This window comes from Rhineura floridana, chromosome 16, assembly GCF_030035675.1.
Source record: "Rhineura floridana isolate rRhiFlo1 chromosome 16, rRhiFlo1.hap2, whole genome shotgun sequence".
Taxonomy (NCBI): Eukaryota; Metazoa; Chordata; class Lepidosauria; order Squamata; family Rhineuridae; genus Rhineura; species Rhineura floridana.
The window spans coordinates 18,040,863-18,060,180 of NC_084495.1; the positions used below are offsets into that span (position 1 = coordinate 18,040,863).

The window sequence follows — 19,318 nt, forward strand, 5'->3', positions numbered from 1 at the left end:
GTATGCCTGCACCCAGCAGGGAACAGGGGTGCACAGCAAAAACTGAGCAGGATTTAAAGCCCACTCATCGGTTGACGAGCAGCGGTGGGAGTTAAATCCTGCTCAGTTGGACAGGATTCCCTGCAAAAAAAAAACCCTTCCTGAATCAGGAAGGGATTTACATCAGAATCCCGATAAAACAAAGGGGGGGAAACCCTTTATTTTAGTAGCACCTTGCACCTGATGTCATTGCGATGTCAAGTGATGAATAGGTCCCCACACACACACAAATCAATTTGGCCTGCAAGATCGATCCTGATAAAGATCTGGTCCGTGAAGCCAAAAAGGTTCCCCAGCTCTGCCTTAAAGTAAGCCACAATGCAGTGGGAAGGCATCAAGACTCTCTGTGGACAACTTACCAGGGCGGGGGGGGGGGACATGGCCAATCCTGCCCAGAGGTGCTGCGTCGCCACCCAAACTGCAAATGCCGAGAGATGACTGGCAGTTGTCCAAATAGCATTTGGTGACATGGATGGGGTAGCAGAAGACAGGCCGGTGTGTTGAGTTCAATAGGTCTGCTCATTTTCAGATGCAGGCAGAAAGCAGAATGATGCAGACAAAGGCATCTCTCCCACAGTGCTGAGTGCAGCAGGCTGGCAGACCTGGCCATACAGAAGCTGCCCAAGGGCAGCACAGCCTCTTCCATCTCACTCAGGTCATCTCCTGTGGCGGCTTGGGAATGCTGGGGATCCATCTTGGTGGATCACCCTCTAAGGTAGCATGGAGGAAGGAACATCTGCATAACCGCTATCCAGGCCAAATCTTTCTGTGTGTGTGTTAGGGATGTGCTAGTCTCTGTCCAATTCAGTTCTGTTGCCAAATTTTCCATTAATTCACTTATTCTCTATTGCTGCAGATCAGATTTTTATGTAGCAATTTTCCGCAGCTATTTTCAAAAATTGTTTTTTTCCAAAAAAATCTGCCTCTAAAACATTGACATTTATCAATATCATTTATTGATATTTCCTTTCAAAATATCGATATTAGTATCAATATTTTTGGCAAGGGTAAAAACAGATTGGCAAAAGCAGCAGCTTGTGAACAAAGAACTCGAATTGATACCAGCCTGTGAGGTCGACGGAATGCGTCCAGAGTGGCCACCAGATCCCATACCTAGTGTGTGTGTGACCTCGAGCCAGTGAAGCAACTTGATTGGGTCTAATTGTATTTTGGTGTGTTCTTAGCTTCTCATTTATTTTCCTTTTTGGGGAGCTCTAAATACAGCAGACAGCCTTGTGAAGAGCAACTCTAGGGCTTCCCTTCCATCCCTTCTGACTGCGTGGGTCAGGTCTTTCAGAGCCCCTGGCATTCATGTCTGTATCCTCCATGTAACAAAAGGGGTGGCTAAGTCTGCTTTTTACAACGTAAGTAGGAATGGCTGAATCTGACAATTTCAGTTTCTCAGTTTCTCATTTTTCCAATCTTCTGTGGAAATGTGGACAAGTAAACTTACATTTGCATTTTTTTAAGTCTTCATGAAAATTCACCAGCATTTCTCCCAATGCACGCATTTTTAATATATTTTTGTCTAATATACACATTTTTGGAAGCAATCTTCCCTAATACAAGACATTTTAGTATGTTAGTTTCACTAATATTTGCATTTTTATGCACACTGTACCTTAGTGTATGCATTTTTGTACATATTGCTTGGCTGCAGACCGTGATAATGTGTTCACACAGATATGTGCAAGCAACTTTACTTTCCTCTGTAAGGATTATGCACGGGAAAACAGCTAGTAGTAGTTAAACATTCAGGCAAATGGAACATAAATGCACAGCGATCCTCTCCACCTCTGTCACCCACAGGTTCACATCCCATAAGGTCATGTACGAATGTTCTAGAATGGAGGGGGGGTTGCGCTTCCTACAGGGCAAGAGGCACTTCCTGTGTAACAGAGAGGGGCACCCTAGGAAGGAGAACTATGGGTTGTATTCAACAGAGTCCTGCTCACAGTAAACTTGTTGAAATGAATGAGCCTAAGTGAGTCATGCCCATTAATTTCAGTGGGTCTGCTCTGAGTAGGACTAGCATTGAATACAACCCAATATCCGTTTTCCTTTATGATTTATTCGTAGAAACCAGGGGTGTCTAAACTATGGTCTGTGGACCACCAGTGGTCCGTGAGCTTCATTCAGGTGGTCTGTGGCACGTTCACATTAAATATTCACATTGATTTTGAATTGCCTTTTTATTGCTCCTTTGCTTTCTTGTACTGTATTTTATTCAGAGCACAGGTTGAATGACATGCTTTCGATACATAAGGGCATGGACCCCAGGCACGTAAGGCAGGGCTAGACTTTCAACATGTGGCAGGGCACTCACGTTCTTTCAATATAGAGAGGTCATCTGGTTATACCTTTTATATCAAGAAGAGCTTAGGTTTGAGAGGTAGATCAAGAAGTTTGAAAAATCAAGGCAGAACAAAAGCACGCACACCCAGAACAGGCCCATCTGCATAAAACTAGTGATGCCACCCAAAATGGTCAGTTCAAAGGTCAAATCCAATAGGTTTGAAAATGACCAGATTTATACCAAGTCTGAGTCTCTCTCTAGCAAATGGTAATATTCTTGTAATTCAAACTGAGATCGATTACAAGTTAATTTTTCAGCTTGTACACGTGTTGGGCATGACTAAGCATAAATCACTGCCATCTTTGCACATGCTCAGAAGTTGAGTGTCATGACCCTTCAGTTGCTGGAGGAACTGCAAGCATCAAATTTCCAATGCAAATTGCTCCATCAAAATGCCTGCTGCGCAGTCACTTATGCAATCTTCTCCTATGCTGGTCATCTGCAGCAACCACACCCATTCCCTTCAGCTCCATGTTATCAAAGTAAAAATAAATAAATAAATAAATGCCAGATATAAACACAGGAACCTGTGAAAGCAGCCAATCAGAAAAAAGAAACATAGTGGCAAACGGTGTTGTGATGCATGTCATGATGGCAGAATACACACAACACGTTCTGAAGTCATGCTTTTTAATGCACATGCATAAAAATCAAATACAGGTTCCCGGGAAAATGGTGAATATTTGGCCGAGTTTATACCATGAGTGTAAATAGTGAGATAATTATGATTTCTAAGGGGAAATCCTACATAAAACATACAACTCTCCTGGAACTGTATCACTTCAGAGCACAGGGAGGGATGAAGTTATATTCCTAAATCATGAGTCGACAACATGGTGCCCTCCAGATGTTGCTGGACTACAGCTCCCATCAGCCCCTGCCAGTATAGTGATGGTCAGGGATGACAGAAATTGTAGTCCATCAAGATCCAGAGGGCAACACATCGGCCATCCCTGTACAAAACGCTCCCTCACACTGGAACCAATTCAAAACAAAACCCTGCCCTTGAAAAGCTAGTATGTTGGGGGCAAAGGGAAGGATTCTAGCCTTTCCCTAGCATGCTAAGGGTGGGTTATCCGCAGAGGCTTCTCGATTCAGGGGAGTGCCTGAACATCTGATCCCCCACTTGTTTTCGAAACTGACACAGTCGAAGGATGGCTGCACATAAACTGACTTTAAAACGGTACATAGCAAAGCAGTACAACTACTTATAAGGCACACTGAAAACAGGTCACCTCGCTTGCCTATTCAAGAGCTTTTTTCCAGTGCTACCAGTCAGATGACATCTCAGGGCTTTGAGGCTCATGTTCCAGTCCTTTCACTTCAGCTGTGTCCTCCTGTGACCTGGCTGAATAAAGTCAGCAACTCAGGTGCAAGAGATCCCATGGCCCCCTCATGGTCACCTCAGCCAGTCCTCTCCTAACACTGTCCTTCCAAACAAGCCATGCGTACTTGGTGGAAAATCAAAAGCCAGCTAATCCTGATGGTATTCAGTCCCTCCCCAGGTGGCCAGGGAGCATAAGGAGGAGCTGATGTGAATGGTCTGGGACAAAGAATGCATTTCTCTTGTGGCAATGGGACATTGTGTTTTTCTCTCTATATATATATATTTGTTTTCTCTAGCTTTTGCAGACTAGACTGATTTGAGATTTGAACTTGTTTTGTGATATTTTGTGGTGTCATTTATTGATACTGTTGAAATTTTTTATTATGTTTTGAATTGTTTTTATTATATTGTTTTATTCTTGCTATGGAAGCCGCTCTGAGATTACCTGGTGATGAACAGCGGCATACAAATATACTAAATAAATAAATAAATAACAACCCATGCAGTAAATATAGAGACGAAAAGGGAGCCCAGCACTTCACAGTGGGGTTGATAGAAAGTACAGTAATGAATTGTGCAAACAGGGTTGTTCTGGGGGATGGCAACTAATGCAGGGCCAAGAGACCTTTTTCAACCCGAAGGACACATTTTCTTCTGAGCAATCTTCCAGGGGCCGCATGCCAGTGATGGGCAGGGCCAGAGACTAAAGTACATGGAGCAATGAATGTAAATTTTACTATTGTACAGAAGGCTGGTTTCTCCACACACTCACTCACCCCTCTCTACCCTACATCCAGACAAGCAAGAGGCTTTCTCAGAATTCAAGGGCATGTTCCATCCAGGCAAAACCACTGATGGAGGTTGTGAAGCAGGGTTGATGAGGGGTGTGGCTGGGGAGGAGGTATGGCCTGTAGAAAGACCAGGGCCGGGTAAAGAGGCCTGGAGGGCTGCAATTGCCCCTTCCCGGGCCTGAGGTTCCCCATTCCTGAGTTAATACATACCACTCAAGAAGGCAGGAATCCTTAAGATTCACAGTGGCAACAGCCCTGACATCTGGTGAATGCATCTAATGTTTTAGTCCAGCCTTTCCCAACTAGTGGGCCACCAGGTGTTGCTGGACCACAACTCCCATCAGCCTCAGCCAGCATTGCCAATGGTCAGGAAAGATGGGAATTGTGGTCCAACATCTGGTGGCCCACTAGTTGGGAAAGGCTGTTTTAAGTCTGAGAAACCACAAATCTTCATCATTTTCAGCATCCTGTAGTTTCTGGATTCTTTTATACTTGTTTTCCTAGCAATGTCTTAGCAATGTTTGATGACAAGCAAGTCCATCTTTTTAACTGATTGCTTTGCCACTTTATGAATTGTTTTAGACGCCGCTTCACTGTGTGTGGTGTTTTTTTTAAAAAAATTGGCTCTTTATTTGCTGTTTTTATTGTTAATGATGCAACATCTTGTGGCTACCTTAAGGCTTCCTGCAACAAAGCAGAGTACAAATCTTAATAATGTGGTGCTGTGTAGCATTTGTCCAACCATACAGGTGTAGAATAGGAGGAGTTTTTTTCACTTTTTGGCACTGGATACTGAGATGCCATCTGGAAACCCCACCCTCTGGATGTCCAAGCTCTATGAAAGAGAATCAAATACAGAAGTAAATCATTCCCTCTATTGCCAATGTTCAGGCTGTGGGTGCCATTCCTTATGGCCAGATTGGCGCCATCCATACGCAACAGGGAGGTATCAGGAGACTTGAAGAAACCCCAAGGTTTGCAGAAGCAATTATGTAAGGGGGAAAAAACCTAAAGGGGCGAGAATTGCTTGGAAGAGCACAAATGCAGCATGGCTACAACATTCTGACTGACCGTAAGGGTACAGGAAAGGATGGAAAACTAGGAGGGAAGGGAAACAGAATGGAGTATCCTGGAAATGAGCATGGATGACTGGAATACTGAACAGGAGCACTCCATACTGCAACATTTTGTTGCAGGCCCTACTTCTTTATTTATTACTATTATAAAAAGAAGAAAGTCAGTATGAAGGGCGGGGGACAGCAGGTCTTCCATGGAAGCAGCACTTTCCACCCAGCACTTTTTTTTTTTTAGACAGAGGTTTAGAACTGAAGAAGCCAGATAACTAAATAATCATTTTCACTTCCTCTGACCACGCAAAAAACATCAATCCATCTCCTGAACAATGCAGATACAAACAATGCAGATAAAAGTATTAAGGGTTGGGGGGGAGCCCTTCTCCGTGTGCCTCCTCCGAGGAAGATGTGGAGGGTGACAACACAAGAATGGGCCTTTTCAGTGGTGGCTCCCCACTTGTGGAATGCTCACTCCAGGGAGGCACACCTGGTGCCATCATCGTTATTTATTTTTAGGCACCAGGCAAAAAACCCTTTCTTTTCATCTAGACTTTTGGCCTGTAATTCGGAGGGTATTAGGTATAGTTATGGCTTCTTTCTTGCTTATCTTTTAGCGGGGTAGGTTGTATTAGACCTGCCTTTTTATATATTTTATGGGTGTGTATTTAGATTTTCATCTTGTTCTGGCTTTTCATACTTGAATTTATACAATTACTAGTGTAATCTAAAGGAGACAGCTAATGGACCTGAGAGTAGGGTTGCCACACCTCTGTTCCTCTTTAAGAACACTGGGGAAATCTTCCCCTGATTTCTCCCTGCCACGCAAACATCAAAAGGCAACGGAGCTCTGCCAGAAAAGAATAGGCCAACCCTCATTTAAGGACTGCAACCATCGGCATCCACCTTGCATAAGGGTTTGTGAAGTTAAGCTCTCAAGCTTTCCCATGGCCTCTCTCTCTCTCTCTCTCTCTCTCTCTCTCTCTCTCTCTCTCTGTGTGTGTGTGTGTGTGTGTGTGTGTGTGTGTGTGTGTGAGTGTGTGAGTGAGTGAGTGAGTGAGTGAGTGAGTGTGTGTGTGTGTGTGTGTGTGTGTGTGTGAGAGAGAGAGAGAGAGAGAGAGAGAGAGAGAGAGAGAATATTATATTTGCACTCTGGATATCATGAATACAATTTTAATCATTATGATTTGCATTCCGACAAGATCTCATTTCAAGCAAGATAAGTACGATACATACAGTAACTGCTTGCAGAAAGTTGCATGCTGTGGAACAACGTTATCTTTACGAACATCAGAAGCTGCCTTAAACCAGGTCCAACTATTTACCCATTGAGCCCAGTGCCCTCTGATTGGCAGTGGCTTTCAGGCAGAGGTCTTTCTCATCAGCTAGTGCTGATAAGCCTTTTAACTGGAAACGCCAAGGATTGAATGTTGGCCCTTCTGCATGCAAATGAGGGCTCTACCACTGAGCTACTGTCCCTCCCCTACAGATACTGGCTAGGTACCCATTCACATTTACTCTGCATCCACTAGTGTAGTAGCAAATTCAGAAGGGTAGGGCCTCTTCATAATAGTCATAGCCATGCCCCCTCCCTTCTTTTTTGCTGCTGGATTGGGAATGGGATCCTTGTAAATGCTTGCTCCCACAACAACAGACACCCCTAGGAGCCAATCAGCATGAAAGAGAAGAGTGTGAGCTACTGAGAAGCGTCTTCTCAGTGGCTGACTCACCTCCTTTCACTCTGACTGGCTTCAATCATCAGGAAAAGACACGGAAGCATGTTAGAAGACTCTTCTCAGTGGGTAACACACTCCCCTTTCATGCCGATTGGCTTGTAAGATGCTGGAGACATAGGGTCCCTGCTGAGACCACGCTCCCAAAAAAGTAAAGGATCTAAGACCCCCCCCAAGACCCTGGACGACTACTCCCTTGTTCCCACCGCAGGCTTGGGAAGCGGTGTACGCACAGTGTTGGCCCCACAATCCATATCTATCCCGTCATCTGTTATGAAATACTACCTTTCGATGTGTTTTCCCCAAAACCTTATCCTGGGACAGACCATTGGTCCATCTACCTCAGTACTGTATACACTGGCTGGCAGTGGCCCTCTAGAGTTTCAGGCAAGGGTCACTCCCAGTTCCACCTAGAGATGCCAGAGATTGAACCTGGGACCTTCTGCATGCAAGGCAGAAGATGCTCTACCACTCAGCTTTGGCCCGCTCCCCAAAAATATTTTGTTTATTATTCTCAATAACCTACAAAACAGGAAAAACACACGTGAAGTTAAAAAAGGGGCAAATATATGACTGATTAAGGCTGTGATTCTAACCACATGTACCATGACTGAAGCCATGCTGAATACGGTTGGACTTATTTCTGAGTAAACATGCATTGGATTGGATTGTCAACTGACATAAACCACGGTTGTGCACAATGTGTTTGATATATTGAGTCTATAGCACTGACAAGATTTCTGTTTGAATACTCTCCTTCGGATAAGCAGAAGCTAGATTCAGGATGACCTTTACTACTTCTGTAATGAGACAGCATTCATCTTGTTTCAAAAATGTCAAAAAAATGTTCAACTCTGGCATTTTAAGCTCCAGTGACAAAGGCCAACCAGACATATTGATTTTCTATAAATCTCTCCCTCATGATAGGTGGAGAGATCAGAATAACACAAAAGGGTTGTTTCAAATTCACAGGCGCCACTAACAAATTTTTAGGCACTCAGGTGACCAAAACGGCTGGGAACTTTCCAGGCCTAGTGAGTTGACACAACAAAACGTGCATGAAGTGTATAAACACAGACGTCTTCAGGGCCACACTTCATTTTAAGGGTCCCAGAAGCTAAACTTGAGAGCCAGAGTGGTGTAGTGGTTTGAGTGTTGGACTACGACCTGGGAGACCAGGGTTCGAATCCCCACACAGCCATGAAGCTCGCTGGGTGACCTTGGACCAGTCACTGCCTCTCAGCCTCAGAGGAAGGCAATGGTAAACCACCTCTGAATACTGCTTACCATGAAAACCCTGTTCATAGGGCTGCTGTAAGTCGAAATCGACTCGAAGGCAGTCCATTTCAATTTTTTCATAAGCTAAACTTATTTGATCAGCTATAAGAGCACACCTGCTGCATTTTGCTCCAGACTTCTTTCCAGGACTCAACTCTGGCAAAACAGGTTTTGTCTGTTGGCAGGAGCTGGCTAAGCACTGATTGGTAGGCACCTGTGATATCACAAATCAATTCCTCCTCCCCAGAGCAGATTTCCTACTTTGGGGGAAAAAAAAATCTGTGTGTGTGTTTAAAAAAGATGCCAAATGATCTTTAAGAAATACTTTAAACAAATAAAAAAGGCAGACTCCTTATGTTTGGAGGGAAGGTTCAACACTGATGATGATTAAATCAGAATTAGAGTCCATATATACTTTGTTAATGGCAAAGATGTGAAGGGGTTAAAAAAAACAAAAAACATTGCCAGTTCCTAGTTTTCTGTATGTTTTTGCACACAGCATAAATGAAAGAGGTCCAAGTGTCCTAGACTAGTTTCAGGTTAATCAAGCAGAGGCATACAGTGTGCCTACCACATTGCCAGGAACAATACAGTTGAGACAGAACCCATTCATCTGATTGGGATTAGTCTATTAAGGAATTCCATCTTTATATGTCACTTATGTTAAGTACTGGAAACTATTTTACACCAACACCAGTAGAGCATCTCTCTCAGGATATCAGTGCTGATGTCGAAAGGCCTGTCCTGTTCGATAACGTGGTTTAATTATTACCATCACAATGTGAAAACCTGTCACAGATATATAGCAACGTCAATGCTACTTTGGAACTCACGCTAGCTACCCGAGTTGCAAAGAGACAGAGGTATATCTACAGGAGTGTGTGGGAGCGTGGCCTCCATAGAAATATTCCACGTGACTTCCTTGAATTTTTAACTTTTTTTTAAAGGGAAGGGCCACTCCTTACTCTATTAACATTCAGAGATATAAAGGAAAACAAGCAGGAACTGCAACAAAATGTTACAGTCTGGAGTGCTCCTGTTCAGGGTTCCAGAAAGGTAGGTATGCCTTCTGCAAGGATACTCCACTCCATTCCCTAGTTTTCCATCCGTTTAGCAGCCACCCAGTATTTTGTGCTCACTGAGCATGCTCAGTCTTTATTGGGCTGTTTTGGACAAGGGTTCCTACTGGGTGTTTTGTTTTTTTTTGTACTTCTACAAATTTTAGGGTTTCCCCTAAGCAGACACTTTCCTCTTGTGCATGGATAATGCTATTTTGGCTGCATAAGGTTCCACTCTCAGAGAATGAGTTTACTATTAGTAAACATATGATGATATGCAAGATGTATTTACACCCAGTTGCTCAGTTGGAAGCAAAGAGATCCCGTCCTTCCTGCGTACTGGCCAACAAAGACAAAGTCACTGGGAAACAGATGACAAGCACAAGGTCAATGACAAGCACCAGGTTCAATCCCCAGCATCTCCAGATAGGGCTGGAAAAACAAATCCCTGCCTGTAACCCTGGAGATCCACTGTCAATCAATATAGACAATACTGTGCTAGATGGACCAATGATCTGACTTGGTATAAAGCAGCTTCCTGTGTTCTATGAGACCCGTATTTAGTACAAAAGTCAACTCTCTGCATGCTTTCTTCTCTCAAGTCTACTATGCTCAGGAACTGGGATGACTTGGCAGCCAAGAATTATCCAGGGATGGAACCAGTGGTGGCTGGTAGCTCCATGTCAGTGGAGCAGTGGAATCCGCTCCAGGATTGAGTCCGAACTGTGAAGGAGCTGCCCAAGGTGCTGAAAGTTCTAAAGCCCAGAGCGGATTGCACTGCCCCAATGACATGGAGACATCAGTCACCACTGGGTGGAACTAACAGGCAGTGAGACCCAGGCACAACAAAGAATGGCTGGGACAGAACTGCCAATGGGGGCACCAAATACTAATTTCCCCCTGAATTCTGGGGACAGCACAGGCTGTGGATTTTCCAAGTCATTGGCTTCATTGTTTACCATTGTTCTAGATGGAATGGTCTGCATCCCCAAAAACCACTCATGGAGAAAGGCAAATCTGTACCCCACCTTATGGATGCATCTGACAAACCCACCAACCACAGTTGCAGAAATTTGCCCCGGTGGCCAGAGCTGGCATTGCTTCTACCGTGTGACATCAGGACAGCAACAAAAGGGCCAAGAACGAGCTACAGCTCAATGACATAGCATCTACTTGAAGTTCATACACAACATACAGAAGTTCCCAGGTCCAATCCCCTGCATCTCCAGGTAGGGCTAGGAGAGACCCCCACCTAAAACCTTGGAAAGCCGCTGCCAGTCAGAGCAAACAATACTGAGCTAGATGGGCCAATGGTCTGACTCAATACAAGGCATCTTCCTATGTTCCTAAAAAGCTGATTTGACCTGAAACACATAGATAGCTCCGAATCACAATCAGTTTTATAAAAAACATGCAAAACATTGGGTGGTGTTTAACATTAGCCTTACTCCGGGTAGACCCATTGAAGTTAATGGACATGACTCACTTAGGTTCATTTATTTCAACAGGTCTTCTCTGAGTAGACCTTAGTTGAAAACCACCCATTATTTCTTTTGGAGTCTGCGAAAACTAACCTTCCACAGTGTACAGAGTGTGTTACCGAGCACAGCATCTGCTTTGCATGCCAAAGGTCCCAGGTTCATTCCCTGGCATTAGCAGGCAGGGCTGGGGAAAGCGCCCCATCTACAACTCTGGAGAGCTGCTGCCAGTCTGTGGTTTGGTTCGCCCATCATGCTAAGCCAAACCATGGCTTAGTACAAATGTGCAAGGATGCATGCTCCCAGGAAGGAGCAAATCAGCCAGTTGTTTTGCCACGTGCCAAGCTGAGCTATGACACATTTGTACTTGGCATGATGCGCAAATCAGGCCAAACGACTAGAGTAGACAATATGTATCTAGATAGACCAATGGCTTGACTTGGTTAAAGGCAGCTTCTTTGGATCCCACCAACAACAGTAATTATGAAAAAGGAAATTTGTATAAAACTGTTCAGATCAATTTGGTTCTCTTCAGTGGATGTTCCATTTAAAAAGAAGCAAACTGTTGTGGCAGCCTTTAGATGGACAGAGCAAGGCACAAAGCCTGCAGTTTACCCTGCAATGGTCTCTTTTTGCTGTCCCCTTGTCATTCTAAACACTGACCTACTGCATGTAACTGCACATATAATCACATCCTCAGTTCTGCCTTCTACATCTAGATGTAAACTGGCCCAGTTGCTTTTCCTTTTCTTCCAGGAACATAGCGTACACCAAAAAGCTAGCTTTAAAGGTGTAAAGGTTGCCTTCTTTCCGCTAACTCTTTTGGATTTGGGAACTAGTATTTCCCAAAGGTCTCTATCAGTCTTCCCCAACCTGGTGCCCTCCAGATGTTGTCGGACTACATCTCCCATCAGCCCCACCCAGCACAGCTAATGGCCAGAGATGATGGGAGCTGGAGCTCAGCAATATCAGGTTGGGGGCAGGCTGGTCTATATTATGCTTGGCACTATCATTCCTTCCCTCTTGCTACGATTCTGTGGCTGTTTGCCCTTCCCTTCCTTCTCAGTAAAGACACTGCTTTGCTTTCAGTATATTCCAAAAGCCACTGACTGTTGAGATAACACAGCACACACGTGCAGATCCTTCATTTCGCGGGAAAATGCCTTTTAAGTTGTTCCAGAGAAACAAAGAGAACATTTTCCTCTACCAAACATTACACTCCTTAACATTCTTTCTGCAGTATCTCTCAAAGCTGTGCCCATACACACCACCGGCAGGGCATCATGCATCATGTTCAACTTGTATTTTTATGAAAGGGGTCATTCGCTCAGTGGCAGAGCATCGGTTTTGCATGCAGAAGGTCCCTGGTTCAACCACCAACGGCATCTCCAGGTATGGCTGGGAGTGTCTGAAACCCTGGAGAGCGGCTGCCACTCCGTGAAGACAGTACAGAGCTAGATGAACCAATGGCCTGACTCAGTATGAGGCAACTTCCTATGTTCCTATGATCCGGTTTTGAATTTCAGTTCAGCCATGACATTCTCTGGAGTGCTTACTCTCTCGCAAGCCTAACACACCTGATAGAGTTGTTTCGAGGAGGGAAGGAGATGGCCCCCCGTGCATCACCCTGAACTTCTTGGAGAATATTGGTGTAACTGATGAACAAGTCACTCAACTGCACCATGTTCCTCAGCACTGCACAACTATTAGTTGAACCAGAAGAAAATGAGAAGGACCAGGCACCATCCCCTGGAATGCTCTCCTAAGCAAAATCCTGATGGGGCAACATTCGCCAGAGCAGCTCAACTACAAGTGAACGATGTCTGGGCAGCATCACTAATGCGCTCTTCAGCTGTACACATTCATCTGACGAGGCTAGCACAGGAAAACCTTGTAGTGCAAGGCTGGGACTGTAACTCCCATCAGTCCTGCTGCTTTGCAGGTAGACTGACAAGATCAGCTGTTGACAGAGGGCATAATCGACTAGGACAATGGTGGAGAACCTTTCCCCTTCCAGATGTTGGTGGACTTCATCTGCCATCATCCTTGGCCATTAGCCACAGTGGCTGGGGCTGACAGGTGCTGGAGTCCAGCAACAATGTCTGGAGGGGAAAAGGTTCTCCACCATCATCCTAGTTACACCCCTTGCCAACTGCTTATCGTGTTGGTGCATTAGCAAATCAACATAAATTGACAACTGTCTCAACTAACACCCTGTTGCACTGCTATTTAGCCAAAATGGAAATTGATTTTTTTCCCAGGCAAACAGGAAGCAAATGTGTTAACTGAGGCCTGGGGAATTCTCCCTCAGGGAAGGCGGGTCATTTGAAATGCAAATGTGCCCACCATCCCTGATTCTCTTTACAACACCCCCACCCTAAGCTTCCAGAATAAAGATGTGCCCAATAAAAACCAGAAACTGAACTGGTTGTAGGCAGACTGCATCTCCTCCTCTTAAAAACGGTTTATCTTGTGACCCCTCAGCAGTTAAGAATGGATTCCTCCCATTCATTTACACTGCGATCCTATATAGCAACTTCCCTGGGAGTAAGTCCCATCGAACTCAAGGACACTAAAATTCAAAGTAGACCCCCACAGGATTGCTCTGGGGCAATTTCCAACAAAGGACACACTATAGACCAAAGCCACACAAATTTGGGATTTGAAAGGAGACAGATGATGGACAATTTGAAGCCACTGACCCCTAAATGGAAATGGACTGCCTTCAAGTCGATCCCAACTTATGGCGACCCCACGAATAGGGTTTTCATGGTAAGTGGTATTCAGAGGTGATTTACTATTACCTTCCTCTGGGGCTGAGAGGCAGTGACTGGCCCAAGGTCACCCAGTGAGCTTCATGGCTGTGTGGGGACTCACACCCTGGTCTCCCAGGTTGTAGTCCAACACTCTAACCACTACACCACTGGCCCAGGGTCGAATTCTGCCTTCCATAGAATATCGTGTTCTCTAAAGATGGCGTGTGATTAACCTTGGGAAGAGCGCTGGGCGTTATTGGGGGAACGTGCCATGATCCAAAAGGCATCCTCCACCCCACCCCACCCCAAACAAAAGCTAGTTGATAAACTTATTTTGGAAAGACGGGGAAATGAAACTGTCCTGGTGGCCACCTTCATGCTTACCACAGAGAAGAGATGGTTTTGCTAAACTTAACGTGTGAACAATTAAGGACCCAGGCTATGGTCTGAATGCACATGGGGCCAGCTCCCTGCTGAAGCTAAGCAGGGTCAGATCTGGTCACTGCCTGGATGGAAGACCTCCTGAGAACCATATGTACGTTGCTTTGGGTTTCATGAAAAACGAAAGGCAGGATATAAATGTAATAAATAAATAAACACAGTAAGCCACCGAAGAAGTGGTGTTGGGGAGGGGAATAAGGGCATAAACCAAGCCCCAGATCTTCCTCCGAGGGGCACCAGGGCCCTTCGACCGGGAGGGGAGAACGCCATTTACCTGCAGCGGCGGGTCGCTGCTCCAGATGACATGCTGGTAACCCGGGCTGGTCTCGAAGGGGGAGCACGGCCGGGGCGAGCAACCGTTGGGAGGGTCCAGGAGCTGCTGCACACGTTTCCCGCCGGGGCTGCTGTAAGTCCGGACGCGTTCGTACACCACGCTGCCTCCGCTGTTGCAGCCGTCCTGGCTCTGCAAGGGCAGCGGCTCCGGGCAAGGCTGGCACTGCAAGGGCAGCGGCGCGGGCCGGTTCTGCCGGGCGCGGGGCAACGCGGCCGGGAGCGGAGCCGGGCACGTCTGAGGGGGCAGCGGGCGGGGTAGCGTCGGCGGGCCGCAGGGCTCGAAGCAGGGCCTGGAAGTCACCACCGGCTTTGGGGCCGGACACGTCTGGACTGGCAGAGGCCTGGAGATCGTCGGCGGGCCGCAGGGCTCGAAGCAGGGCCGGGAGGGGGCCTGCGGGGGCGGCGCGTAGCAGGGGACCGGCGGCTCATAGCAGGGAGGCTGCGGCCGGGCGAACGGCGGCAGAGGCGTCGGCTGGATCTGTTGCTGGACGCCGTACATGCTGGCTGCTGGCTGGAAGACCGTCGGGGGAGGCTGGCGGGCTAGCACTGGCCGAGCGGACGCGCCGGGCGGGGGGTTAGTCGGATGGGCCGCCCTCCCCGCCCGGGACACGCCTGCCGCGCCGTCGCGGCTCAGCTCACCTGCCCCGCTCCACCCCGGGCACCCCGCCAGGTTGCCAGAAGGCGAACGGGACGGGAGCCAGGATCCCAGACGGCAAAGCAAGCACCCGTCCGGCCAACGTTGCTGCTACCGCGCTAGGCCTGACAAGGGGACTTTGGCCCCGTCGAGGCGCAGCCAGCCCTACGGAAGACGACGCGCGCGCTCTTTTCCTCGTTTGTTTAACGTTAAGGTGGTTTCTTGCAAAACAGTAAATACACTTTCTTTCTTAGCAAACAATCGGTTTTGGTTTTTCATTTTTTTAAAAAAATCCTTTCATACTTTTTAAGCGCCCACCCACTTGGCAAAATTGCAGGGCGCCATCTTCTTCCTGCCCAGAAAGGTCAACGGTGCATCGTCCAGTACTCAGCATTGGCATTTGGCCGTTCTTTTTCCCTACTCTGGGACGACGCTGAGAGGGTGCAGCTTCCTTTTAAAAAAACAAAAAACCGCCGATTCAGTTACAAACAATTGTGTATCACGTGTAATTTTCTGCTTCTCGGATAGGTACGGGAGAGACCTTAACAGGGCGAGTCTGCATGTGTCTGTCAGTTGGGATTGCTTCCAAGGAAGCGTGCTAATGTCCCAAAGGCATGTATAGGCAGGGGTGAAGCCGTTAGACCCCTTACATTTTTGGGAGCAGGGTCACATCAGGGTCCCTATGTCTCCAGCATCCTAGGAGCCAATCAGCACAAAAGGGGAGTGTGTTAGCCACTGAAGAGAGGCTTCTATCATGCTTCCTTGTCCTTTCCTGCTAATTGGAGCCAATCAGAGTGAAAGGAGGTGAGTGGGCCACTGAGAAGACTCCTCTCAATAGCTAACACCCTCTCATGCTTATTGGCTCCTAGGGACATCTGTTCTTGTGGGGAAAAGCGTTAACAAGGTTCTCATTCTCAACCCAGCAGCAAAAAAGCGGGAGAGGGCATAGCTGGACTATCATGAAGGGACCCTGCACTTCTGAATTTGATGCTACACTACTGTGTACAGGACTGTAGGCTACATCTACAGTAAACGCATGCCTAGGTGTCAACTCCATTAAAAATAATGGGACTTAATTCTGGACATACATTTATAGGAAAGCAGTGTTAGGCTTCCAAACGGGCATCCTTGACGCTCAAGCCAATGGAATTTCCGACAGTATCTCCTAAACCTCTGGAAGAGCATTGTGATTCTCTTACGTCCTTTCTGGGGTGTGCTTGCCCTTTGGTTAAAGTTGCAGCACCTGATTAAATATGGGCCCTGGGCTCCTACTGGGAGAAAGGGTGGGATATAAATCTAATAAATAAATAAAGTATAAAGGATATAAAGTTGCATTGCTGGGTTTGGATTTTAGACCAAGGGTCCTTCTAGTTCAGTAATCTCATCGCTGTGACCAGCCGGATGTCCCTAAGAAGCTCTCTGGCAGAGCATGATGGGAATATTTTAACATAATCGGGCATTTTACCTCTGAAGACTATCAATGTTCCAAATTTTATTTTATTTTACTACCACTACAAAGAGCCATGGCTAGATTTGCCGTCTACAAATTTGGCTAATCTTCTTTTAAAGCCTTCTAAGTAGTGTCTTGTGGCAAATGAATTCCTTGTGGGCTTCCTATGGGCATCTGGTTGGCCGCTGTGTGAACAAGATCCTGGACTAGATGGACTCATCCAGCGGGGCTCTTCTTATGCGCTTAATTCCATATGATAATTGCTATATATTACACATTTAAATTTACTTACTACATTTCTATTCCATTCTCCCAAAGGAGTCCAGAGGGACAAACATCAAAAAGTTAAAACACTTTAATTTAAAATTAAATTTAAAACATTTCAGAACAAAGAAAAACATTTCAAAACAATTTAAAAACCATCTAAAAATTCAGAAGATTTAGAACATCTCAAGACACTTAATAGCAATGGCATACCCTCACAGTTGCCGTGCCGGTATATTTCAGCCATCAAGTGCCTGGTTGAACAAGAACGTTTCTAAATTTCTCCTGAAGGTCAATAATGATCCAGACATTATGGGGAGCAGCCACCAAGAAGGCCCTGCTACAGGCAGCCACCAGAAGCAGCACCTCCATATGGCATAGGAAGATAGAAAACTGCCTTATACTGAGTCAGACCGTTGGTCCATCTAGCTCAGTCTTGCGCACACTGAGTGTCAGCAACTTTTTAGGGTTTCAGAGGGATATTCCCAGCCCTACTTGGAGTTGCAGGGTATTGAATCTGCAGCCTTCAGCATGCACAGTAGATACCCCACCACCGAGCTGCGACTCTTCACTTTGTTGCTGCCTAATGAAGTATCTATGTCACTCATAAACCAAACCGTGCTCTTGCTACTTCTAGATACTATGACAATTCTTTCTCCTACTTACAGATTTTGTACACTTCATAAGGATGACTGCAGCCGGATTTGTGATAGGCTCCAGAAATTGCTAGTGCATTGGTGAATGGGAAGAAGGCTGGAAGGTGGAAACCTTAGGCAATAAGACTAGTCTCATTCTGGCTGGATAAAATATACCCAGTAGAAGAATTGTCCATTGTGATTGCTATCAAAGGAGATGGAGTATTGAAGATTACATGCAGATTACCTGCAAAAGAAAAAGTGCAGTATATTATAACCTTTTAATAGGAGTGTACCTGCTCAGGGTCCCAGCCAGCTTACCATGCCCTCCACCAGATATTTATAATTGTTGTTATTTATTAAATTTATATCCTCCCCTTCCTCCTGAAGGAGCTCAGGGTATCAGAGATATCAACAAAAGAAACAAGAAAAAAATCATTCTAAAAACAGTTTAAAACATTTTAAAGCACAATTAGAGTTCATTCTAAAACACAAGTACAGTTACAAACATTTTTTCATCAGTGGCCTCTGGGCTGCCAGGAACAGTCCCCTTCAGCCGTGAAATGCCTGGGTAAACAGGGATGTTTTCAAATTCCTTCTGAAAGTCAATAGGGATGGAGATAGATACACATCACTGGGGGGGAGAGAGAGGAATTCCACAAACAGAGCCACCACTGAAAAGGCCCTGTCATAGGTCAGTGCCAACCGGGCTGCCCTTGGTGGTGGCATCACCAACAAGGCGTTGTCTGCCAGTCATAGCTTCTGAGATGGCTGATACTGGGGAAGGCTCTCTTTTAGATCCTTCAGTCCCAAGCCATTTAAGGCTTTATATGCTAGTACTAACTTATAAGCCGTAAAGGATCCATGCTAGCAGTTCCCCTCCACATACACCAGCTTCCAAATTTCTTTTCCAACAGACACCCAACATTCTTGTTTTATTTATGTATTGAAAACATTTCTTAACTGCCCATCATCATAAAATGTTTCCAGGGTGGTATACAAAAGCATGAATAAGGTTCATGTAACATAGCCATACAATTTAAAACCAACCGATGAACATTGCAAAGTACAAGGAAAACTTTTAAAAAACAGAAAAGCGAAAAGACTAAAACCACTGAAACCATCTAAAATGCCTGGGCAATTAGGAAGGTCTTCCCTGGGTGCTGAAAAGTTTGTAATGTTGGCACCAGGCATGTTTCCTTAGGGAGAGCATTCCAAAGTCGGATTGGGCCATGACAGTAAAGTCCCTCTCCTTGTCAAAGAGTAGTGTACCTCTTACAAAAGAGGGGTACATGGACCCAAGCCTTTTAAGAAGAAAAGACACGGGTAAACATTCTGCTGTTCTTCGATGCCGTTGAGCATGCTCAGTCCTTATTGGGATGTGTGCAGGGAGGGGGGTTGCATCTCCTCCCGTTCTAAAGTTTTATACTTCTGTGTTCTTTAGGGTTCATCTGAACACAAGCCAGTGATACGATGAGGGGACTAAAAAACTAATGCAGCCTAAGGCCCCATCTGCACTATACAAGCACTGTTATACCACTTTGACAAAGAATCCTGGGAAATGTTTGTTAAGGATGCTGAAAGTTGTTAGGAGACCCTGTATACCCCTCACAGAGCTACAATTCCTAGAGGTCCCTGGAAAGAGGGATTGAAGGTTAAACTCCCCTCTGCTGAA

The 19,318-nt window shown here is 45.8% G+C and overlaps 1 protein-coding gene across 1 annotated transcript in view; it reads right to left on the bottom strand.

The window, feature by feature from the left end:
- POF1B (POF1B actin binding protein) overlaps positions 1–17,781 on the bottom strand; it is a 54,630-nt gene extending 36,849 nt beyond the window's left edge. Inside the window, exons 1-2 of the mRNA XM_061598129.1 lie at positions 17,675–17,781; positions 14,602–15,745 (exon numbers count right to left, since the gene is read on the bottom strand). Of these exons, the coding sequence (XP_061454113.1) occupies positions 14,602–15,159 (558 nt within the window). The 5' untranslated portion in view covers positions 15,160–15,745; positions 17,675–17,781. The remainder of the gene's footprint in view (positions 1–14,601; positions 15,746–17,674) is intronic.
- Positions 17,782–19,318: the final 1,537 nt, after the last annotated feature.